This window comes from Mastomys coucha, unplaced genomic scaffold (assembly GCF_008632895.1).
Source record: "Mastomys coucha isolate ucsf_1 unplaced genomic scaffold, UCSF_Mcou_1 pScaffold22, whole genome shotgun sequence".
In the NCBI taxonomy this organism is placed as follows: Eukaryota; Metazoa; Chordata; class Mammalia; order Rodentia; family Muridae; genus Mastomys; species Mastomys coucha.
Genome location: NW_022196905.1, coordinates 222540667 through 222563494, shown reverse-complemented (window position 1 = coordinate 222563494; position 22828 = coordinate 222540667). Strand labels below are relative to the sequence as shown.

At 50.6% G+C, this 22828-nt stretch overlaps 2 protein-coding genes across 10 annotated transcripts in view; one reads left to right on the top strand and one right to left on the bottom strand.

The window, feature by feature from the left end:
* The window catches only part of CUNH19orf57 (chromosome unknown C19orf57 homolog), a 26555-nt gene extending 18362 nt beyond the window's left edge, over positions 1-8193 (bottom strand). For 2 of the 7 annotated variants that reach the window (XM_031340564.1, XM_031340563.1), the window contains exons 1-2: positions 6248-6627; positions 5762-5809 (exon numbers count right to left, since the gene is read on the bottom strand). Coding sequence is in view for 5 of the 7 variants with exons in the window: in XM_031340563.1 (XP_031196423.1) it covers positions 5762-5789 (28 nt within the window). In the remaining 2 variants the exon portion in view is untranslated. Of the gene's footprint in view, positions 1-5761; positions 6008-6247; positions 6629-8084 lie in introns of those variants that run through there. The other 5 variants (XM_031340559.1, XM_031340560.1, XM_031340561.1 and 2 more) reach the window with 4 other exon arrangements.
* Cc2d1a (coiled-coil and C2 domain containing 1A) lies at positions 6107-22828 on the top strand. 3 transcript variants are annotated; one of them, XM_031340555.1, is made up of 30 exons: positions 6107-6231; positions 6616-7000; positions 8193-8328; positions 10025-10137; positions 10223-10285; positions 10572-10706; positions 10802-11024; positions 14378-14496; positions 14761-14833; positions 14934-15005; positions 15096-15226; positions 15296-15368; positions 16193-16326; positions 16941-17049; positions 17134-17306; positions 18546-18668; positions 18754-18812; positions 18886-19002; positions 19724-19797; positions 19868-19926; positions 20027-20078; positions 20541-20640; positions 20717-20807; positions 20900-21037; positions 21124-21185; positions 21632-21695; positions 21781-21907; positions 22134-22210; positions 22291-22338; positions 22407-22826. In XM_031340555.1, exons 2-30 carry the CDS (start codon positions 6941-6943, stop codon positions 22425-22427), a joined length of 2826 nt encoding a protein of 941 aa, XP_031196415.1. In that variant the 5' UTR covers positions 6107-6231; positions 6616-6940; the 3' UTR covers positions 22428-22826. The 3 variants fall into 3 exon arrangements, with proteins under 3 accessions (XP_031196415.1, XP_031196417.1, XP_031196418.1); XM_031340557.1 differs by lacking the exon at positions 6107-6231 and having other exon boundaries at positions 6653-7000; positions 8221-8328; XM_031340558.1 differs by lacking the exons at positions 6107-6231; positions 6616-7000; positions 8193-8328; positions 10025-10137; positions 10223-10285 and adding an exon at positions 10336-10353 and having other exon boundaries at positions 22407-22828.

Below are 22828 nucleotides of genomic sequence, written 5' to 3'. Positions count from 1 at the left end.
GGGGCAGGGGGCAGAGGGCAGAGGCAGAGGCAGAGGCAGAGGCAGAGGCAGGTAGATCTCTGTGAGTTCTAAGCCAGCCTGATCTACCAAGCAAGTTCCAGGATAGCCAGGACTATACAGTGAAACTCGCCATCACAAACCAAAAACCAACCAAACAACAACAAACCAGAATTGTTAAGTTAGCATGTGTGGTATGAGGTGGTTGTATTCAGTAAAACACGGGTGTTAGGGAGATGGCTGTCAGTGAGGACTTGCGTTTGGATCCCCAGTACCCATGTAAAAGCCAAGCTAGTAGTCACGTCTCTGTTAATGTCTATAACCCCAGTTTTCAGAGGTGAGTGGAGATGGAAAAAGCTGTACTGAATTGAGGAACTTAAGGTTCAGTGAGAGACCCTGTCTCAAAAGTAGTGGAGAGCTTCTCTCTCTCTCTCTCTCTCTCTCTCTCTCTCTCTCTCTCTCTCTCTCACACACACACACACACACACACACACACACAGAGAGAGAGAGAGAGAGACAGACAGACAGACACACAGACACACAGACACACAGACACACAGACAGACAGAACCCTTCCAGGATTTGAATGTGCAGTTTTCTGTGGCTGTAGGTTCTTCATTTACAAGTTTAACCAACCACAGATGGAGAAAAACTGTACCTATATTAACCATGTAGAGACATTTCCTGGCCACCTCCCCAAGTAATATAGTGATTTACATATCATTTATATCTTCTCCAGTACTCTTAGTCATCCAGGGATTGAGTCTACTGGTAAATGCTACGCACACACCCCAGTGTTCTGTATAAGGCACTAGTAGGCATCCTGAGTGAGACCAGCTGTACACAACAGAGATTAAAGTAGTAGTATAATGAAGTTGGTTTCCTGTCCTTAATAGTCTGACCACTGCCCTTATATTGTTAGATATTAACACTGGGGAAGCTAGAGAAGATAGGATTCCTCAAACTATTTCTGAGACTTATTAGTAACCCCCAAATTATTTCAAAATGAAGTCTGGCTTTTTTCAACTATGTGATCTAGGCTAGCCTCAAATTGCTTCAGACTTCCACTCAAGTGCTGCCAGCATAACTGACATAACAGTGTCTTAAGTCTAAAAGAACAAGGTGCTTGAGCATTCTGTAGCTGAGCAATGCCCCAAGCACCGTGTTCATCCCAGCACTGCCAAAAGTAAATCTGCTGGACTGCCCAGTCAGGAGTAGTGGTGCACTGCTATTCCCATGGGAACACTGGGCTAAGACACTGTGTTATAAGGGCTGTCTTGGTAACTGTAAATTTGGAGCAGTGGCCCTGGCTGCCACTTACTAGATGCCAGCAGCATTTTCTTCCCTCATAGCCTTCCCCTAATATGAAAATAATATCTACAACCATCAATGACTATCCACAAAGGAGCTAGCTAGATCCCCCTCGTCCCAGCCAAACAAGATACTTGATACTTGATACCTTGATACTAAAGGTGGCATCCTTGACTAGCATGCCCAGGCCTGGGTTCATCCCCAGCATTAAGAAACAAAAAGCTTAATTATTAAATAAATTTAGTAATTTTATTTTATGTTGTGTGGTGGTGGCACTTTAATCCCAGCACTCAGGAGGCAGAGGCTGGCAGATCTTTGTGAGTTTGAGGCAAGCTTGGTCTACAGAGTGAGTTCCAGGACAGCCAGGGCTACACAGAGAAACCCTGTCTCAAAAAAATTATATTTATGTTTATCAGGGAGGCATATGTGGGAGTCAGTTCTGTCCTTTTACCATGTGGGTCCTAGAATCAAACACAGATAAACTGGCTTAGAGGCAAGCACTTTGATCCACTGAGTTATTGCAATTAAAGTTTAAAAAAAATAAGTGTGTATGGTGCACATGTGTGGAGGGCAGAGGCTTCCTCAGGTGCTGTGGTGGTTTGAATGAGAATCACTGCCACTGGCTCATATATTTGAATGCTTGGTCCCTAGTTGACAGAACTGTTTTGAGAAGGATTAGGAGGTATGTCCTTTTCGGAGGTTTCAAAAGCCCACATCAGGCCTGGTCTCACACTGTGTCTCTCTGTCCTCCCCTCCTCCCTGCCACCCTCCCTGGGCCTGCTGCCTATGGATAAGATGTAAGCTCTCAGCAACTGCTCCAATGCCTGACTGCTGCTGTGCTCCCCACCATAATGGCCATGGACTCACTCTTTGAAACTGTAAGCAAGCCCCCAATTACATGCTTTCAAGTTACTTTGGTCATGGTGACTCCTCACAGCAATAGAACAATAACTAAGATTCTTTCTCCACTTACCTGGAGCTTGCCAAGTAAGCTAGGCTGGCTGACCATCACGCTCCAAGGATCTACCTGTCTCTGCTTCTCCACCTCAATGCTGAGAGTACAGGCATATGTCACTACACCTAGCTTTTACATGAGCTGTGGGGACTGAACTCATGTCTTCATGGTCACAAGTTTACTTTATCAACTGAGCAATGCCTCATTCCCTATAAAGTGAGTTTTATTGTTTGGCTTAAAATATGTTAATATTTTATATTCCACCATAAATGTTATGGCACTTAATTATGGTGAATTTGTTTACTTTTTTTTAATGTGTGGCCAATTATTCACTATACTAAAAGACACGAGAAAGGGCATGCCCTCAGAATCCCCATGTCCTAGGCCACTCGGGCATCAAGGTCCCATTGGACTTTTGCTAAATCAGCCTGTGTGAGAAATGGTGGCCTCTCATGGGAGGGGGAAAGGAGAAAGAGCCTGAGCTCCCTACACTCAGAATCTAGGGACAGGGACAGAGGAGGTAATGTAAATTCAGGGACCTGGTGGGGGAGGGGCTAGCAATAGGAAAACCAAGAAATGGCAGACTATTAAGTTTTTAGTTTAGTTTATTTGTTTGTTTACTTTTTTGAGACAGAGTTTCTCGGTGTAGCCCTGGCTGTCCTAGAACTCTCTTTGTAGACCAGACTGGCCTTGAACTCAGAAATCTACCTGTTTCTGCCTCCCAAGTGCTGGGATTAAAGGTGTGCACCACCACTGCCTGGCTCAAATTTTTAGTTTTAAGGGGAAAATGCATCTTTCTCTCATAACCACATACAATATCGCCAAACAAAACCTTGGGCACACAAATTTTATCCACATATACACACACATGATAAATAGCTTAGGATATGAGGAACCAGGAGCAACTTCTTCTGAATGATAGGGCGCGCACAGATGATGGAGCAAGATAGTGGCTGCTTGGTGGCACTTTGGACAGATGGGTCCCACAGACAGTAGTGGATTTTGTCAACCCTTGGAGTCACTCTGTCAGTCACAGTTCACATGGGCAGGAAGCTACAGTGGCACCCATGAACACACCAGGGTCTGGTTTTTGTGCTAGCGGTAAATGATAGTGGTAGAGCACTTGTCTAAGAGCATGAGGCCCTGGCTTCATCCCTAGCACTGCAGAACATAAAATAAACCAAGGTAGGTGCATTTGTTATCACTCATTTACTTAACTGGGACTGTTACCTATAATTACAGTGAACAGAGACCAACCACCCACATGTTTGGATCTAGATCAGAAATAGTCACATACCAGATGATCTGGCATTAGCCTCCTCCTGCAGGAATTAACTCTGAGGTGGTTACATTTCTGCCCAAGACCTGAAGTGGGAAAAACCTCTTGGTCCCCTAGCATTGGGACCAGAGGCTAGGGGAAATACTAGAAAAAAAGTTTTTTTTTAAACTATAAGCCTTCTCCATAATTTCTACTATTTTTTTGTTTTTGTTTTTGTTTTTGTTTTTCGAGACAGGGTTTCTCTGTGTAGCCCTGGCTGTCCTGGAACTCACTTTGTAGACCAGGCTGGCCTCGAACTCAGAAATCCACAGATTTCTACTACTGCCTAGCAGGAGACTGAATTTTCATCCCTCATGTATTAACAATTTTGTCTTTAAATAGCTGTAGGTGGCTAGTAGCAAGTGTATCTGTTAGTCAGTGCTGTTCTAGAAACTTTGAAAGACTGTAGCCCCAGGAATATTAGTGCTCTGATGAGAAGCAACAATTAAGAAGTGCTTTGGAGCCGGGCGGTGGTAGAGCACGCCTTTAATCCCAGCACTTGGGAGGCAGAGGCAGGAGGATTTCTGAGTTCGAGGCCAGCCTGGTCTACAGAGTGAGTTCCAGAACAGCCAGAGCTATATAGAGAAACCCTGTTTCGAAAAACCCAAAACAAAACAAAACAAACAAACAAACAAAAGTGCTATGGAAACCTGGGTGTGGTAGTGGTATTGTGGCCTCAGCTACTTAGACAGCTTAGGAGAGTCACCTGAGCTCAGGAAGAATTCAGGGTCAGTCTGAGCAAGAGAGTGCGTGGGAGGGAGTACATGTGTACAGGCCTGAGCATGATGCCCCGTGTCCTTCAGGAGCCTTCCACCTTGGTGTGTGTGTACGTGTATGTATTCACCTGCATGTGTATGTCAGTGCTCTTGCCTGAGCATATGTGAACATGTGGAGTCAGAGGTCTGTATTAGGCAGATATCTTTATCTCTATCTTTTAAAAAATTTGTATTTGTCTTTAATATAAGATCTATCACCGAACCTGGAGGTCCCTGTTGTGTTTAGACTACTGTCTCCACTCCCCATCTCTAGTGCAGGGGTACAGACATGCACCACCACACCCAGCTTTTATGTGAGTGTTAGGAGTCAAACTCAAGTCCTCTTGTTCACATAGCAAGCACTGAACTCACCCAGCCCCCTCCTTGTTTTATGAGGGTCTCTCAATGACCTGGAACTTGCCAAGTAGTCTGGGCTCATTGGGATTACAAACAAGGGCCAACCATGCCTGGCTTTTTAGACATGGTTCTGGCAACTGGGGCCAGGTCCTCATGCTTGTTTGTAAAGCACTTTACTGAGTCACCTCTGCAGCCCCGTACTGAGATCCTATTTACAAAACATCAAAACACCTTGGCTTGGTGCCACAGGCCTATCACCCCAGCACTTGGAAAGCTGAAGCAGGTAGATCATACATAAGTTCAAAACTAGCCTGGGCTACATGATGTCTTAGGATTTCTATTGTTGGAAAAAAAAACCATAAAACTATGAACAAAAGCAAGTCAAAGAAAAAAGGGTTTATTCCACTTACACTTTTATCATCAGAGAACGTCAGGAACTCCCATAGTACTGGCTGCGGAGGGATGCTGTTTATTGGCTTTTGGCCCACAGCTCACTGCTTTCTTATATAATTCAGGACTACTTGCCTCCAAGCAGCATGCCCACAATGAGCTGGACCCACCCACATCAATCATTAATTTAAAAAATGTGCTACAGACTTGCCTACAGGCAAATCTTTTGGAGGCATTTTCCCTATTCAGAGTCCCTTTTCCCAATGACTCTAGTTTGTGTCAAACTGACATAAAACTAGTTAGCACACACGGCAAGAATCCCCTCTCACACCTCAAAAACATACATTAAAAAAAAAAAAAGTCAACTTGGTTCAGTGATGTAGTTTCAAGGTAGAGTGTTTATTCATGCAGGAAGCCCCATGTCCCATGCCCAGTACCTCAAATATAAATAAGTAAATATTTAAAAAGCCAATTTGAGGCCAGGTGGTAGCGAATCATGACTTTAATCCCAGCACTCTGGAGGCAGAGGCAGGTGTATTTCTGTGAGTTTGAGGCCTGATCTACACAGCTAGTTCTAGGACAGCCAAGGATATAAAGAAACCCTACCTGGAAATAAATAAATAAATACATACATACATACATACATAAAATAAAAAGCCAATTTGAATAAACCAATACCTGAGTTCCGCTGTTTCTTCTTATTCATTTTATCTTTCCCTGGGAAATCTGAAAACAACAAACAAACTCTCCAGCTGTTGCCAGCACTGTATGTCCCCTTATGGACCGGGTGGTCTCCCTCCTCCACTGGGCCCATCTGGCAGCCTGATGAGGGGAGTCAGCTGGTCTCCAGCAGGACACTGGGTGGGACGCCAGGTCATAGCCACCTTGGACCATGGTCAGGCAGACATTCACACCCTTTGCCTGTGTGAAGGAACAATCTTGACCTCCTCAAGATAACCTGCTCTAGTCTCTGGATTGGAGACAACTATGTTTCTCTCCCACCAACGCCCAAAGCTTAATTATCAAGGACATGGGGTACTTGGAGGCTTTTGAGAGGTCTCTGGAGACCCACCAAAGTCACAGGCTTTAGGATAGCTACCCCGCGTCAGGGGTGGCTTCCGGCCTGTCGTCAGACTGTGGGACCCAAGGTAAGGCAGAACAAACCTGGGCCACAGCAGTAATGGAAGTTGCTCTGTCTTTAGTGGGGACGAAGTCAACTTGGATTTGCTAGGGAATAGGTCGCCTAAGTCACGGCGTGACGTTCTGAGAAAATGTCCGCATAGGCAGTCACGGGACCGCGTGGCAAACTGGAGACAGGAAGGCCTGAGGCCTTACACTGTGGTCTCCGCTCCTGGGGACCTGGCGCCACAGACGGGACAGTAGGAACACGCACACCCACACCTGCATCCACTCCTCCACAAAGCCTAAGAGAACGGGGTGCGGTGATGAGGAGCGACGGCCTTCAGGAAGCCACGCTGCCGCGTCCTCACACCTGCAGCCCTCTCTCTTTCTCTCTCTTTCCCGCCCGCGAGGCCTCGCCCTACGCACGCGCAGTACCGAATACGGGCCTTACACATGCTCCGCCTTCTCTCCGCGCCACTTCGTGCTAGGCGCATGTGCGCTCGCGCACTGACTGCCGGGAATTGTAGTTTAATTAGAGAGCCCACGAATCCAGCGGCCGCGCTCCCGAAGGCCAAGGCGGAAGCTGGGTTACCCAAACTCGAGAATTCCGGGGGCCGGGCACGGAGGAGGGACTCGGGGCTCAGGAACAGCGCGAGCTCTGAGACTCGACTTCGGTGAAGAGGCAAGGCAAGGCAAAGGTGCAGGGGCTGATAGTCCGGGCTTCGAGCCGGGAAGATGCACAAGAGGAATGGACCCCAGGCACCCCCGGGCCGAGGTGCTGTCACTGCCCGCCAGGTGAGTGTGTGCCTCTCTGCCCACCGAGGGGTACCAGCCCACCCTTCCTCAGAATCTCTCCCCACCTTTCCTCACACTCGCAGGGAGTGCCCCACCCCCAGAAATGCCTGATCCTCGCCACCAGGTGAACCTGGTCTCCGCCCCGCCCCCGAGGTGAGGCTCGCTCCCGACGCGTATGGCCTACTGGTCTGGGTCGTCCAGCTTCTAGCTTCCCACCCCGGTTTCGGGGAACACCTGTTGCTGCAGCACTTCCAACCGGGAAGGGAAAGCAATCAGACCGGCTTTTCGGGCCTTTGCATCAACTGGGTCAGGCCACAGTCTACATCCATTGTACAGATGAGGACACTGAGGATCAGGGAGGCGAAGAGATCTAACCAAGGTCATAAGGATGAACAACCTGACCAGACATTAATGCCAGATCAGAGGTGTACAGGAAACCCCATAGGACTGTGACCCAGTGCCATACTCCCAGATTCAGAGCCTGTGGGAGTTTGATTTGTCCCATCTTTAAACCAGGGAACCCAGGGCCTAGCTTTGTGCTCAGGTTCCCTCCTGGCCTAGGTACATTTGACTGAATGTATTTGTACCTCTGAGCCTCAGTTTTCCCACCTGTGGAATGGAAGCCTGAAAGAGTCCTTAAAGGACAGTTGTAAAGACTTATTATTTATGGAAAGTGCTAAAACAGTGGGATGATGGCTGCTGGATTCTTGGGCTCTCTGTGACTGATGGCTTCACTCGGTATAACTGCTAAGATTTGGCCAATTTGGACCTATAGAAAGGGTAATTTCCTGTAACTCATCATATTCTGTTGGTCATTAGCCAAAACAGAAGGGCAGGTCTACAGGAAAGACCCAGTTTCAACTTTGCCGCCACAGCTGTAGTCTCGTAGTCATAGTGGCTTTCATTTTTAAACTTTTTTCCTTGCCATGCTGGGGATGCTAGGGTTAGGGCTACCTTCCAGTCCCACACTGGTGCGTCCTCAGCCGGTTCTCTGCTGCTGTGGAGTGGTGTGCATAGTGGAGGACATTATTGTATGGTATGTCTTTCTCAACCTCCTGGTCTCTCCAAGAAATGGCTTACTTACTCTTAGAGATTTGGTTCCAGCATTCCGACAGGTCTCTGGATCTGTCCTGGCCACCTGGGGCTGAGTAGTCTATGGAAAGTCTTAACTGGACCATGGTTGCTCCCATAGCTTGGTCTGCTGGTTGACTTCTCTCCAGACGGCCTGATGATCCCTGAGGATGGGGTTAATGATGAGGAACTGGAGGCTGAATTCCTGGCTTTGGTGGGGGGTCAGCCCCAGGCCCTAGAGAAACTGAAAGGCAAAGGTAAGAAAGATGCTCAACACACTCTCTGGAACTTCTGCTGTGGGCAGTACTTGGAAGGAGCTGGGCAGGCACTTGGCTGGATATGGTGCAGGTTCTGGATCAGCTGTGGGTGGAGCTGGGTCTTTTCCAATCTGTTTCCTGCCATATTTTTCTTCTTTGTTTAGAATTTGGTGTGTGTGGGGGTGTGTGTAATATGTCTGTATGTGTATACTACATGTGTGGAGACACACATAGAAGCCAGCAGAGTATACCGGCTTCCCCAGAGCTGAAGTTACAAGTAGCTGTGAACCACCCCGTGTGAGTGCTGAGAACCAAGCTCAGGTCCTCTGCAGGAGCAGTGTGTACTCTTAACTATCAAGCCATCTTCCCAGCTGCTTGTTTTTGTGCTTTATGTGAGTGGTTTCACTATTCACAGTGGCTCTAAGCAAAGTATTGCTTGGTATTTCAACGCATAAATGGTAAGTGTGCCTTTGAAAACTAACGTGTGTTGGGTGGTTGCACACAGGTGGGAGCCACAGGTCTGTTGGTCACCAGTTCTTTGTGCACTAATAAACATACAGTAAATCTTTAGATGGGAGCACACAGAAGGCAAGTTGTAGGTTATTAGTTAATAAAACCATGACCAGAGGGCCAGCAAGATGGCTAGTGGACCTTGTCCCGAGCCTGACAACCCTTGGTTCGATCCCTGAGGTTCAGTCCACAAGACCGGCATGGTTGAAGGAGAGAACTGACCCTTGAAAGTTGTCCTCTGACCTCTACACACGTGCTGTAGCACACGAATGTACATCTATGCATGTGCAGCCATACAAAATACTAAGTAAATGAGAAACACAGCCTTAGTTGTATTTCCCAGTATTTGACAATTCAACTCTTGTAGAACTTTCTAGAATATGAAAACCATTTCCTTAAACACACGTACTGTGCCAACAAGATGCCATGGATACAGCCCCCTCTTGATTAATGCTTTTATTTTCTGTTTTCACCTACTCACATCCAGTGTGGAGGTAATTAAATGGTGAACGTCCAGAATCATCAATAAGCCAAATCACACAATGTTCTGAGTGCCAGGATAACATCTCCTACCCTCTATAGCATGAGTCATCTTCCTGGCCAGGGTATCCGTGCTGTATCTGCACTCGGAGTCCTGTTAGTTACCGTGGTTGTCTAGCTTATCTGATGAAGCTTTACAGTAGCCTTTATTTTACTTGGTTATAGCCCCAGGCACAAGAGTGAGGACTGGGCGCAAGCAAGGTACTGGGGTGCAAACAAGGTGCTGGGGTGCGAGCCTGAGGAAGGAGGTTCTGTTCTCTGTGGACAAGACAGCTGTATATTCTGCTGCTCCAAGAACTTAATTCACCTTTAGTCTACCTGGGAGGAACTGTTAAGTTATCCTTATCCTGAAGCCAAGGAGCTGAAGTAACTTGCTCAAGGTCATACAGTGAGGATGCTACAGAGCTGAAGTTCCAACTAGGGGTGTCTGGCAGCCTAGCAGAGACTGACTAAGGAAGAAATGAGTGCTGGGGGGCGTTGGCAGATGGAAGATGGCATCAGGCTAAAAGGGGTTCAGGACGGTGGGGTGCCACAGTGCTCAGGGAAGGGGATCTGTTCTCCTGTTCTCTGGGGCCCTGAGTATGTGGATGGGTGGGTAGGAGTCTGGAAGGATCCTGCTCTAGCTGGCCCTTCTTTCTGCCTCCAGGTCCCCTGCCAATGGAAGCCATTGAGAAGATGGCCCGGCTCTGCATGAGAGACCTGGATGAGGATGAGGAGGGGACAGACGAGGATGATGTGGAGGCTGATGAGGACCTGCTGGTGAGCACAGGGCAGGGTAGGCTGTGTCATCCCAGCGGCCTGTCCAGCAGCCTCGACTTCCTGCCCTGGCCATGTATCCCTGCAGGCAGAGCTAAACGAGGTCCTTGGAGAACAGAAGGCTGTGGAGCCCCTGATGCCTGTGGCCCAGGTATACCTCCCCCCCGCCCCCGATGCCTGTGGCCCAGGTATACCTCCCCCCTGATGCCTGTGGCCCAGGTATACCTCCCATAAGTCACTGATATACACACAACCAGAGTTCAAGGGCCACCTTTCCCCCGTTCCACATGTGACACGTTACCTCTGGACTGTGATATCTCTATCATTTGGGGTGGAAAAGATTGGTCCAAGGGGAATATGTGTTCATGCTCTGAAGGGTTGGCTAGGGTGGCCTAAGTGGGGTCAACACCCAGATTGTACCCCCAATCCTCCTGTAGCTGAAGCCTTCAGGCCCCAACCCAGGAATAGAGGCCACGCTGAAGGAGAGGCTAGCCCTTTACCAGTCTGCATTGGAGAGTGCCAGGCAAGCTGGAGACAGCGCCAAGATGCGACGCTATGACCGGGGACTCAAGGTGAGCAGGAAAAGAGCAGGGTGTTGGGACCCTACCTGGACCAGGGAGCACCGAGCGCACACTTGATCTCAGACTCATCTCACATCCTGTTTCAGACGCTTGAAAACCTGCTGGTCTCTGCACAGAAGGGCAGCACCATCAATGAAGCAGACATTCCACCACCTGTAGCATCGGGGAAGGGACCAGCAGCTGGGCACAGCCACACCCAGGCTGCTTCCCACCTGGCTCCTGTAAGCCCGCCGGCCCCAGAGTCCAGTGTCACCTTGGAGGCCCCATCTACCACGACACCAACTTCTGCTAAGCCCCAGCTACCCCCAGGTAAATGGTCGGAAGGGCCAGGGTGATACAGGGTCTATGTGGGGTCTTCAGAGACCTTAAAATAGAGGCTGTGCATACAATGGAATACTATTTAGCCATAAAAAGAATTAATTTCTTTATAGCATGTGTTCTAACATGGAAGAACCATGAAACCAGGCAGCTGTGGTGCACGCTTTTAATCCTAGCACTTGGGAGGCAGAGGCAGGCAGATTTCTGAGTTCGAGGCCAGCCTGGTCTACAGAGTGAGTTCCAGGACAGCCAGGGCTACACAGAGAAACCCAGTCTCGAAAAATTTAAAAAAAAAAAAAAAAAAAAGAACCACGAGATCATGATGCTTTTTTGGCTTTTTTGTTTTTGTTTTTTGGGTTTTTTGACAAAGTTTCTCTGTGAATAGCTCAGATTATCCTGGAACTCACTCTGTAGATCAGGCTAGCCTCAAACTCACAGAGATCCACCTGCCTCTGCCTCCTGAGTGCTGGGATTAAAGGCGTGTGCCACCACCACCCGGCTTTTTTGTTTTTGGCTTTTGTTTCTTGTTTTTATGAGGACATGATGTTCAGTGTAGAAGCTGTAAAAGACAGAGACACTAATCGCAGTCCTAGGAGGGCCCAGGGTTGTCAGATCCATGAGGATAGGAAGTGAAATGGCAGGCGGCCTGCTGGGGAGATGCCAAGAGGTGAGCGTTTACTAGAGGTGGAGTTTTAATCTGGGGAAATAAGTTATAAATGGTGAGAGAGGATGTGTGTGATACCGCTGAACTGTGCACTGAAGGTGGTTAATAGAGCCAGGAGGAGTGGTACACTTAATGGCTCTCAGGAGACAGAGATAGGCAGATAGATCTTAGAGTCTGAGGCCAGCCAGGACAGCCAGGGCTACACAGTGAGACTTTATCTCAAAAAAGAGAAGAAAAAGTAGTTAAGAGCTAGGGAGATGGCTTAGCGGGAATGGTCCCTGCTCCAGAAGCCTAAGAATATGAGTTCAGAGCCCAGCACTTAAGTAAAAAGCTGGCATGGTGGAGTATAGCTGAGGAAGACACTGATGCTGACCCCTGGCCTCCACAGGTGCACACAACATCCACACATAAAACAACACATACATAAAACTGTGTTCCAGCAAGTCAGGCACTCCAGCCCGGACATGTCAGCCCAACATTTGAGGCCCTGATGCAGGAGAATCAAAATTTGGAGGACAGCCTGTGCTATGCAGGAGGACCCACCTCTGAAAGAGAAAAGGAAATGGGCAAAGTGGGTAAAGTCATAGACCCAGGAGCCTGATGCCTCAGTGCATCCCTGAGGCCCAGGAAAGGTAGGCAGAGAGTGTCGGCTGCACAGCATCCTCATGTGACCTCCACATGCATAGGATTGATAAAATAATTGTTAAAACCTTTCTTGAGACAGGATCTCACTATGCAGGTCTGGCTATCCTAGATGTCACTATGTAGACAAGGCTGGCTGTGCACTCATAGAGATCTCCCTGCCTCTGTCTGCCTCCGAGCACTAAGATTAAAGATGTGTCCCACCATCCCCACCCAACTTAAAGCAACAGAAAAAGAAAAGAAAAACAATGTTAAGTTTTATGTGTTTTTTACTGTAAATTACAAAATAAGAAATAGGGTTGGGCATGCTGGCATATGCCTTTAATCTCAGTACTTGGAAAGCAGAACACTTCGAGTTTCCAGACCAGCCTGGTCTATATAGCAAGCCAGGCCAGCCAGAGCTATATAATAAGATCATATCTCAAAAAAAAAAAAAAAAAAAAAAGCCAGGCAGTGATGGCACACACCTTTAATCCCAGCACTTGGGAGGCAGAGGCAGGTGGATTTCTGACTTCAAGGCCACTCTGGTCTACAGAGTGAGTTCCAGGACAGCCAGGGCTACACAGAGAACTCCTGTCTCAAAAAACAAAGTGCTTGGAAACTCATCAGCATGTACTTTAATAAACATTTCTAGGTTTGTTGTGCATGAGTGTTTTCATGCTTGGTGGCCTTGGAGGCCAGAGAGGGTCAGATCCTTTTGAAACTGGAATTAAGCCACCATGTGGGACTTGGGAACCTAACCTGGGGTCCTCTTCAAGAGCAATAAATGCTCTTAACTGCTGAGCCAACTCTCTAGCCCCAACATTTACTTCTTATTTTTAAATCCCTAAAGAGATTTATCTATTTATATGTGTCTGAGTGATTTGCCTGCAGATGCATCTATATACCAGCAATGTGTGCCCAGTGTCCCAGGAGGCTAGAAGAGAATGTCAAATCCCACTGGTCTGGAATTACAGATGGATTTGACCCTGACCTGAGCCATGGAAATAAAACCTGTGTCCTCTGTGAGAGAGGCCAGTGCACCTAACCGCTCAGCAGCTCTTGGGCTCCATACTTCTCACTGTGTAGACCAGGCTGGCCTTGAACTCAGAAATCCGACTCTCCTCTGCCTCCCAAGTGCTGGGATTAAAGGCGTGTGCCACCACTGCCCGGCTTCAAATAACTTTTGGGGGTTTTTTTGTTTTGTTTTGTTTTTAAAGATTTATACACTGTAGCTGTATTGATGGCCATGAGCCATCATGTGTGTGGCTGCTGGGAATTGAACTCAGGACTTCTGCCGGCTCTGCTTGCTCCGGCGTAATTCACTGTAGCTGTCTTCAGATGCACCAGAAGAGGGCGTCAGATCTCATTACGGGTGGTTGCTGGGATCCGAACTCAGGACCTTCGGAAGAGCAGTCAGTGCTCTTAGCCACTGAACCATCTCGCCAGCCCTTCCAATAACTTTTGAATATCCATTTTATGTGTCATGACACGTATGTGAGGGTTGGAGGGTAACCCGTGGGAGTCAGTTCTCACCTTCTATGTGGCCCCGGTGTCAAGCTCAGGCCACCAGGTGGTAGCAGGTTCCTTTACCTGCTGCACCTTCTGGTCAGAAGGACGAAGCCAGGGGTATGGTTTGGCGGCCATGCAGTTGCCAAGCATGTGTGAGACTGTCTGGTCCACCATCAGCTCCCTGGCCCTACAGATGCCGTGAAGGGGAAGGGCTTGAAGTTATCTCTGTGATACTCATAATTGTAAGGTGCTGTGAGCGGCAGCCTTGCTACTGTTTAAATTTAAGATGAAAATTGACAGATTAAACAGGAATAAGTCCCCACTAGGCTTTCAAAAATCTGGTGGGGGGTGGGGGGATACTGTAGCATCCCCCAAACCTCCAGGTCTAGGGGGAAATGTCCCTCGTGCCACTGGATCTTGGCAGAGAGCATGTCTTTGAACCTTAGCTTTCCATCTATAAAATGGACCCAAAACTTGGTTGTGAGAATCAAATGGACAGTTTGTGTAGTGAGCATAGCCTAGGCTTCTTGTGTGCTCTTCTTTCTAGATCCCTGCAGCCCCCTAGCCCGGTTGCAGAGCCTCCAGCACGAATACAAACTGGCTGCTCTCCGTGCCAAGCATCAGGATGACACTGCTACAGCCACCAGGCACTTGAGAGTAGCTAAGGTGGGTCTGGGTCCACATACAGGGCCTGCTGTCGGGAGGCAGAGGCAGAGTGCAGGCTCCTGTCCTAGCTCCTCTAGAGAGTCAGCTGTTCCTGCTAGAGCCTCCGATGCCATCCTCTGCCTGCTAGCAGTATCTCGGCATGGTAGAGCATGACTTGGTAGCCCGGTAGCCCCGAGAGGGAACAGTCCTCTGCTGTAGGGCTGGGTATGGAACAGCCCCTGGGGTCTCGGGAGCCCCCATCTACCCTCTCACTCTTTCTCACAGAGCTTTGACCCTGTCTTGGAGGCCCTGAGCCGTGGGGAACTGGTGGACCTGTCCCGCCTGCCCCCACCCCCTGGTAAGGACCCTACCCCATACCCTTCCTACTCCTACTGTTCACTTTGGTGCTGCCCAAGATAACCAAGCCAGCCCCTCACTGAGCGTTACTCTGTCTCCAGACCAGCTGTTCCCAGAGTCCCCCTTGCCAGCAGCCCAACCTTTGACCCCTGCCTCAACACTCACCAGGCCAGGTAGGCTACTGAGATCCTTGAGGTGGGCAGAGTGGGCCAGTGCCCCATTTCTCTTGCCCCTTAACCCGCTTCCCACCTCTTCTGGACCAGAGGTTCCCCAACCCCCGAGGAACCTCCTGGAGGCTCTGGAGCAGCGAATGGAGCGGTACCACGTGGCTGCAGCCCAGGCCAAGGCCAAGGGTGACCAACGGAAGGCACGCATGCATGAACGAATTGTCAAGGTGTGTAGGGGGCCAGATAAACGCTCCCAGGAGCTCTCTCAGGCCCCCTAACACCTCTGTGCCCTGCAGCAATACCAAGACGCCATTCGAGCCCACAAGGCAGGCCGAGCTGTGGATGTGGCGGAGCTGCCAGTGCCCCCAGGTAGGCTGTACCTCTAGGCAGGCCCCACCCCAAGTATGTTTCCCCAGGTAAGGTCTGTCCTATGGCAGGCTTCCCATCCCCCTCCTCCTGTCTCTGGGCCTTTTGCTGGTCTGTTCCCCCTTGCGGTTCTTCATGCAGCCTTGGCTGTGCACTCAGGAACTCTGTAGACTTCTTAACCAGAGTGGAGTGAGTCGTGGCAGCACTGTTTGCATCAGGGATACTGGAAAGCTCTCAGTCAGGAGGTTGTTTGGAGCTAGTTCTGTCTTCCAACTGTCCGTCTCCCTCCCTCCTCCATTCCATTCACTCCCGCCAGGCTCTCCGTAAAGTAGAAACCTCGAAGTTCTCAGCTGCCCACAGGTCTTCTGTAGAAACACTTACCCTCTCCCAGCTGAGGCCCACTCACAGTCTGTCAGGATCTGCCGAAGCCCAAAGTACATAAGAGAAGCAAGCTCAATGGGAATGAGCAGCAGCCTGGGGGAGGGGAGTCAGTTGTACAGGCACTCTGTGATTCCTCTACTCAGATCTGGTCAGACTCAGGATGGACTGGAGGGTCCAGAGCAGTGGTAGGGCACTTCCTACCATGCACAAAGCCCCAGGCTCCATCTTTGGTATACAGAAAGCAATAAGACTGGCATGACACATACCTGTAATCCCAGAACTTGGGAGGCTGGGAGAAAAGGACTGCACACTCAAAGCCAACCTGAGCTACATAAGTGAAGCTCTTCAGAAAACCAACAAAGAGAAAGCCCTAGAATCCTTTCCTGGGAAGAGGGGTCGATGGCCTCCAACAGTGGGGGCACCGACCAGGCCACTCTGCCGCCCAGGCTTCCCCCCAATTCAGGGCCTGGAGTCTGCAGAGCCTGCTCAGCAGAGCCTCATAGGAGTCCTGGAAACGGCTATGAAGCTTGCCAACCATGACGAAGGCTCAGATGAGGAAGAGGATGAGACTCCTAAGAAGGTGCAGGGGTCAGGGCTGAGGGGGAGGGACAGTGGGATAAAGATCTGGGAAGCAAAAGCAGGAGTGACCAGCCTCATACCGTAGGCCTGCCTTGGCTGTGGGGCTCAGGGCCAGCCTTGTTGCTCCCTGGGCCTTAGTCCTTTCATCTCCAGAATGGGCATAGCACAGCATAGCCTCCTTTGTGCAGAGCTCTTGCAGAGAGTAGGTGGAAACTGGACCATAAGTATTGTTCAGTGCTGAGGATGAGCCAGGCATACCTCATACCTGTGATCTCAGCCCTGGGAGGCCTGAAGCAGGAAGATCAGGAGTTCAAAGTCAGCTTTAGCCGGGCGGTGGTGGCGCATGCCTTTAATCCCAGCACTTGGGAGGCAGAGGCAGGCGGATTTCTGAGTTCAAGGACAGCCTGGTCTACAGAGTGAGCTCCAGGACAGCCAGGGCTACACAGAGAAACCCTGTCTTAGAAAAAAAAAAAAAAAAGTCAGCTTTAGCTACATCTTGAGTTTGAGGACAGTCAGACATGAGACCCTGTGACTTTTGGTTTTGGGTTCTGGCACCTGGGAATGAGTCATTGCAGGCATAGGGGACAATGTGACCTCCCTACTCCTTTGCAACAGAACACCCCAGCTGCTTCCACAACTCAGCTGAAGGCCTCACCCTCCAGGGCACCTTCATCAGGACCAGCCCCAGCAGGTAGAGCTGCTCCCAAGGGCACATCTACCAGGGGTAAGTACCCGACCTGCCCTGGCTACCCAGGCCAACCTGACCCCAGGGGGTGGGGCAGCCCCACTAAGGCTTTCCTACCTTTAGCCCAGCAGCAGCTGGCCTTCCTGGAGGGCCGTAAGAAACAGCTCCTGCAGGCTGCGCTGCGTGCCAAGCAAAAGAACGACGTAGAGGGCGCCAAGATGCATCTGCGCCAGGCCAAAGGGCTAGAGCCCATGCTAGAGGCCTCTCGCAATGGACTGCCTGTGGACATTGCCAAGGTGAGGCTCTGTACCTATGCATACTGCCATAGCCATGTGACCTCGAATGCACTGGTTATCATTTAAACTAAGCTACTGTGACAAGTAGGCCCTTGGAAGACAGCTGCTGCAAGGAGACAGGTACTTCTTACACGTCAGGACAGACTGGGCTCTACAACACGCTGCCTGTGGAGCCCATGCTCCTTCCTTATGTTTGCTTTTCATCTTCCTAGCGTCTTGTCCTGGTCCACATGATCCAAATGGATCACTGACCCATTGCCTCACACCCATGAAAAGGGTGGGGCAAAAAGGACAGAGTGACTTCAGGGAGTCATTGCAGGCCATGGGAACACCCTGACCTCTCTCTGTTCCTCTACAGCAAAACACTCCTGTCTCCAGAACCCATTCTTTGCTTGTCTCCCATTGGTTAGAGCTAGCCATGTGGCTAGTTGCAAAGTATTCTGGGACTTGTAGTTTCTTGCAGGATCAATGCTGTGTGCCGTCACTAGAGAAGAGACTAATCTCTGGAAACAGTTAACAGATTCTGCCACTTTGGATAGGACTGTTCACTCTGAGCATTATTTTTGTCTTTGGAGACCTGAAGTCATTCTCACCTCAAAGTCAGGCAGGATCCTGGGATCCCTTACATGACAGACAGCAACAACATGACAGAAAACCTGTGTGGAGCACACGCTGGGTCCTGGGGACATAATGTTGAGCAAAATAAAATAGACAAATACCCCCACCCTTACAGGGCACACATTCTAGCTAGGGAGACCGCAGTGACATGCTGGTAAATCCAGAACTTCACTGTGGCCCATGGTTTCACATGATCTGCCTCCCTGCCTCCCTCTGTTCTCAGACACCCACCACAGTCTAGCCGCAGGGTCTTTGCACCCTCTTCTCACCCTAGAGTGCTCCCCCGGGGAACTCGTTGGGCTCACTCCCTCTCCCTCTTAAATCTGTACACAGACAAGCCTCCTACTTTCAATTCTCCTCCCAGTCTCTTACATGCTGATGTCACCACTGTGTGCCTCAGTACTTGGCTCTGTCTGTCTTCTGCTGCCTCCCCAGTCCCCAGCCACAAAGCAGGGCCACATGTACAGGGCAGCAGAGACGGGCTTGTTGTGTCCAGAGGTGTGAATTGAGGGGAGACCCCACACAGGAGATAGAGTAATAGGCAGGAATGATGACAGAGCCCCAGATGAGCTGTTCCTGGTAGACCAGTAGACCCGTGCCTACCAGTCTTATCCTCCACAGGTGCCACCTGCTCCTGTCAACAAGGATGATTTTGTACTGGTGCAGCGGCCTGGCCCAGGCATGTCTCAGGAGTCTGTGCGTCGCTACGGGGAACTTACCAAGCTCTTGAGACAGCAACATGAAGTAAGGCTCCCACCAATGACCCTGTGTCTGCCCCCTGTGCTGGCCTCCTGGCCTTCCTCTCACCCACTACTTCTCTGCCTTGCAGATGTGTCTAAACCACTCCACACAGTTCACCCACCTGGGCAACATTGCTGAAACCATTAAGTAAGTGCCCACCTCACTGGGACCTGCACTGGCAGTCCTGCTGGCCAGGGCCTGAGCAATGCCTTCTCAACAGGTTCGAGAAACTGGCAGAAGACTGTAAGCGGAGCATGGACACCTTAAAACAAGCCTTCGCCCACAGTCTGCCCACACCTGCAGCCCGCTTTGAGCAGAGAACCTTCAGTGTCATCAAGTAGGGTCCAAAGCCCCTGGCTGGGGGTTGCTGGGAGGGGGCTGCCCCTGTGAAAGCTGTAGCAGGAGGTGATGCTGCTCAGGAGTGAAGAGATGGTGGGAACACTGGCATCCAAGAGCTCTGGGCAGTACGAGCTGCTGTATTGGCTAGGACCCTTGCTGATGGAAGGAGGAGCTGGATGTGTGGCTCAGTTGGTAGAATGCATGCCCAGCAATGGATGAGATCCTCGATTCCAGGATTTAATAAACCAGATCCCAGCTCTGAGCAAGCAGAGGCAGAGGACCAGAAATTCAAGGCTAGCCTTGGCTACATGATGAGTTTGAAGCCAACCTGTGCTACATGGGACTTTGCCTCAAAAATGAAAGATCTTTCAGCAACTAGAGTCCTGGCTAACACTTAGTAGGACTCCAGGAATGTAAAGAGCACAGCTAAGATGCTGCCAACTACATAGTACATTCTCAAATCAAACAGGCAAGTAAGGGCCAGGGAGATTGGTCAGCAAGGAAAGGGGTATGTGCATTTATGCACGCACAGTACATACAGAAACTGAAGCAGGTACCAGATAAATATGTGAGCACTGAACGGGGGGCCCAGCAGTCAGCAAGGGAACACCTAACCCTGCAGCCTGATGGTGAAAGCTGGAGGGTCCGTGGCCCCACTGAAGGAAGTGAGAGCTCAGGTTGGCTGAGGTGCCGACCTCTGTTTCCCTGCCTTTTGAAAGGATCTTTCCGGACTTGAGCAACAGCGACATGCTCCTGTTTATCCTGAAGGGTATCAACTTGCCCACACCCACAGGTGAGGAGGCACACCTGAAGCAAGGGTGGCCTGGTCTCTCTCCCTAGGTCTGATCCTTGTCTACCCACAGGGCTGGCCCCCAGTGACCTGGATGCCTTTGTCCGCTTCGACTTCCCTTATCCCAATGTGGTAGGTACAATCTTTAAATGGGTGTGGACCAAGAAGCGAGGCAAGCAGGAAGTCCACACCCGGCCTGTGCCTGATCAGTCCTGCCTCTTCCCTGATACAGGAAGAAGCTCAGAAAGACAAGACCAGTGTGATCAAAAACACAGACTCCCCTGGTGAGTCACCTTGTCTTCTAAAGAAGATAACCTAAAACTAGGGCCACAGTGGAATACCCCAGAGGTATTCCCTGGCATGCACAAGCCTGGGCTCCTACCCCAGCCCCTCAAAAAAAATAAAAAGACAAGGCCTGAGAGAGATGGTTCAGTGGGTGAAGCATTTGAAGGGCAAGCAAAAGGGCATAAATTTGAATCCCCAAATCTGACTTAAAATTTGCACAGCAACATGCCTCCACAGTCCCACACTCTTGCAGTAAGGAGAAGATGGGAAAGCTTATGGGTCATGTGGGGTGCATGGCAACCAGTGACACCTTGTCTCAAACACAGTGGAAGGTGGAGACTGACCCCGAGGTTGTGCTGTAACCCCCACATGAACACATACAGCACACGCGCACTCAAAGAGAAGCCAGTGCACACTCCCACTCCCAGCTGCTTCTCGTTCTTCCCTCCTTCCCTGCATAGAATTCAAGGAGCAGTTCAAACTCTGCATCAACCGTGGCCACCGTGGCTTCCGAAGGGCCATACAAACCAAGGGCATCAAGTTCGAAGTGGTGCACAAAGGGTGAGCCAGTGATCTCAGGTTCTGGGCTCCAGGGGAGTGGAGCAGCATGCTAACCATCACAGCTTCCTCCACACAGGGGGCTATTCAAGACGGACAGGGTGCTAGGCACAGCCCAGCTGAAGCTGGATATGTTGGAAACAGCTTGCGAAGTCCATGAGATCCTAGAGGTAAGTTGGTGCTTGCAAACTTTGAGCATCCTCAGGGCTCCTTCCTGTTGAGGATGCTGCTCTTGCCCACACCTGCACTTATTCCTCCCTAGGTTTTGGATGGACGCCGGCCCACAGGGGGGCGGCTTGAAGTGATGGTCCGCATCCGGGAGCCACTGACAGCCCAGCAGTTGGAGACGACGACTGAGAGGTGGCTGGTCATTGACCACATCCCAGCAGCTGTGCCCACTGTGAGTCCCTGCCTCTCAGTCATCTCTGGGAGCAGGGCTAGGCTCAGGAACTAAGTACTCACTGGACTGGCTCTCTACCAAAACAGGTCACCGGGCCCAAAGCGAAGGCTCCTCTCATACCCGCATCCTCAAGGGACGCAGGCAGCAGGTAAGTCTGGGCTGGGTCACACTCAACAGAGTCCTCTCCTGTCCCAGTTCCTCATGTAGTTTCCATCAGGCACATCAGACCATATCTCAACTGTCTGCAGAGCTGTGCTTGACACTCTTCTCTTGGGGAATTCAGTTTACAAGCCTTGACTTGATCTTTAAGACCCTTTGTGATCTGACCATTGTCAACATATCCAGCTTCCTTGTCTTCAGTCTTGTACTTTCTTCTGTTTCCATCTCTCTCCCTCACTCATGTCCCGTGCTTCCCTTTCCTGAGTGCCGGGATGACAGGCAGACTGCAGAACTTCCAGCATCAGGTCTCCCTTCCTGGTCTCTTGGATATCCTTCTGAGATCCCCCTAGCACCATCCTGTGCAGAGCTCTGCCCCTGACTCCTGTAGATCCTACCACTTGCTCTGTAGCCCTCATCCCCCTCTCTACCCTGCAGATCAGCACGGCCCTTGCATAGCCTTAGTGTGCTGGCCTTTGACCAAGAGCGGCTAGAAAGGAAGGTAGGTGCTTGCTCTTCTGGGCTTGGTAGGGTGGACTATAGGGCTGGGCTTCAGATTGGCTCACAGCCCCCTTTGTACCTTCTAGATCCTGGCCCTGAGGCAGGCACGCCGGCCTGTGCCTCCAGAAGTGGCCCAGCAATACCAGGACGTAGTACAGCGTAGCCAATGGCAGAGGGCACAGCTGGAGCAAGGGGGTGCTGCCCTCCGCAGGGGTAGGGGCAGAAATGGGGCTGGGGAGGGGGGCTGTATCTGGTGAGAGAGGGACTGTAGAAGGGTGTGTCTGGAGAAGGAGGGTCAAGAAGGGGGCTAGAAAGATATCTGTCTGATAAGAGAGGTGTGTGCAGTGGGTAGGGAACCGAGAATCCCCATTGTATTGGGGGAGAGACAAAAGTGAAAGAAGCAGCTGTCTGGCCCTGACCCCCACTTTCACTTCTCAAGAGTATGCAAGCCATCTGGAGCGCCAGCTGCACTTCTATACAGAGGCTGCCCGGCGCCTGGGCTACGATGGAAGCAGGGTAAGCTGGACCTATGTGTTGGGTACCAAGTTAGGGGGGCAGGGCCATCCTAGACTGCCAATCAATTGCCCCTTCCCCAGGAGGCTGCGAAGGAGGCATTGTACCGGCGGAACCTGGTGGAGAGCGAGGTAAGTGGCCACGGAAGGGGTAGGGCTCATGTGGTGTTGGTCCCCTGACCCCTGGTGTCTCCCCCCAGCTGCAGCGACTCCGCAGGTGAAGACCGTCCTGAACTACAGGCCCCAAAGCCCAATGCCAGGCAGAGCTCCAGGGCCACCAAACAGACAATCAGCGGACAGTTGGTTCTGGACTCACCCTGTCCAGGCCCCTGGCCCCAGAGGCATCAGAACAGCACAGTCACCCCAGCCTGGCTGGTTGGGCCTTGGAGAGTCCTGTTTGCACATCCAGAAGCATCTGGAGCAAGGAGGGTAGCTGGGATGTGAGCCCAGAGGGCCCTGCAAGCACTTTACTTCCTGCCCCTCCCATTGTTAACCCCCGCAGCCCTCTCCAAAGATACCTCTGAGGCTGTCAAGCTCAGCCGACTCCCTAGGGACTGTGCTGACCTAGCTGCCCTCACCCCAGGGCCAACACAGAATGAACAGCCAAGGCCATACAGCGTCA

Coding starts and splice junctions, on each gene's coding strand:
- Cc2d1a (XM_031340555.1), top strand. CDS start 6,941: ATGCACAAGAGGAATGGACCCCAGGCACCCCCGGGCCGAGGTGCTGTC. Junction 19,927..20,026: donor ACTTCCCTTATCCCAATGTG/GTAGGTACAATC, acceptor TCCCTGATACAG/GAAGAAGCTCAGAAAGACAA. Junction 20,079..20,540: donor CAAAAACACAGACTCCCCTG/GTGAGTCACCTT, acceptor TTCCCTGCATAG/AATTCAAGGAGCAGTTCAAA.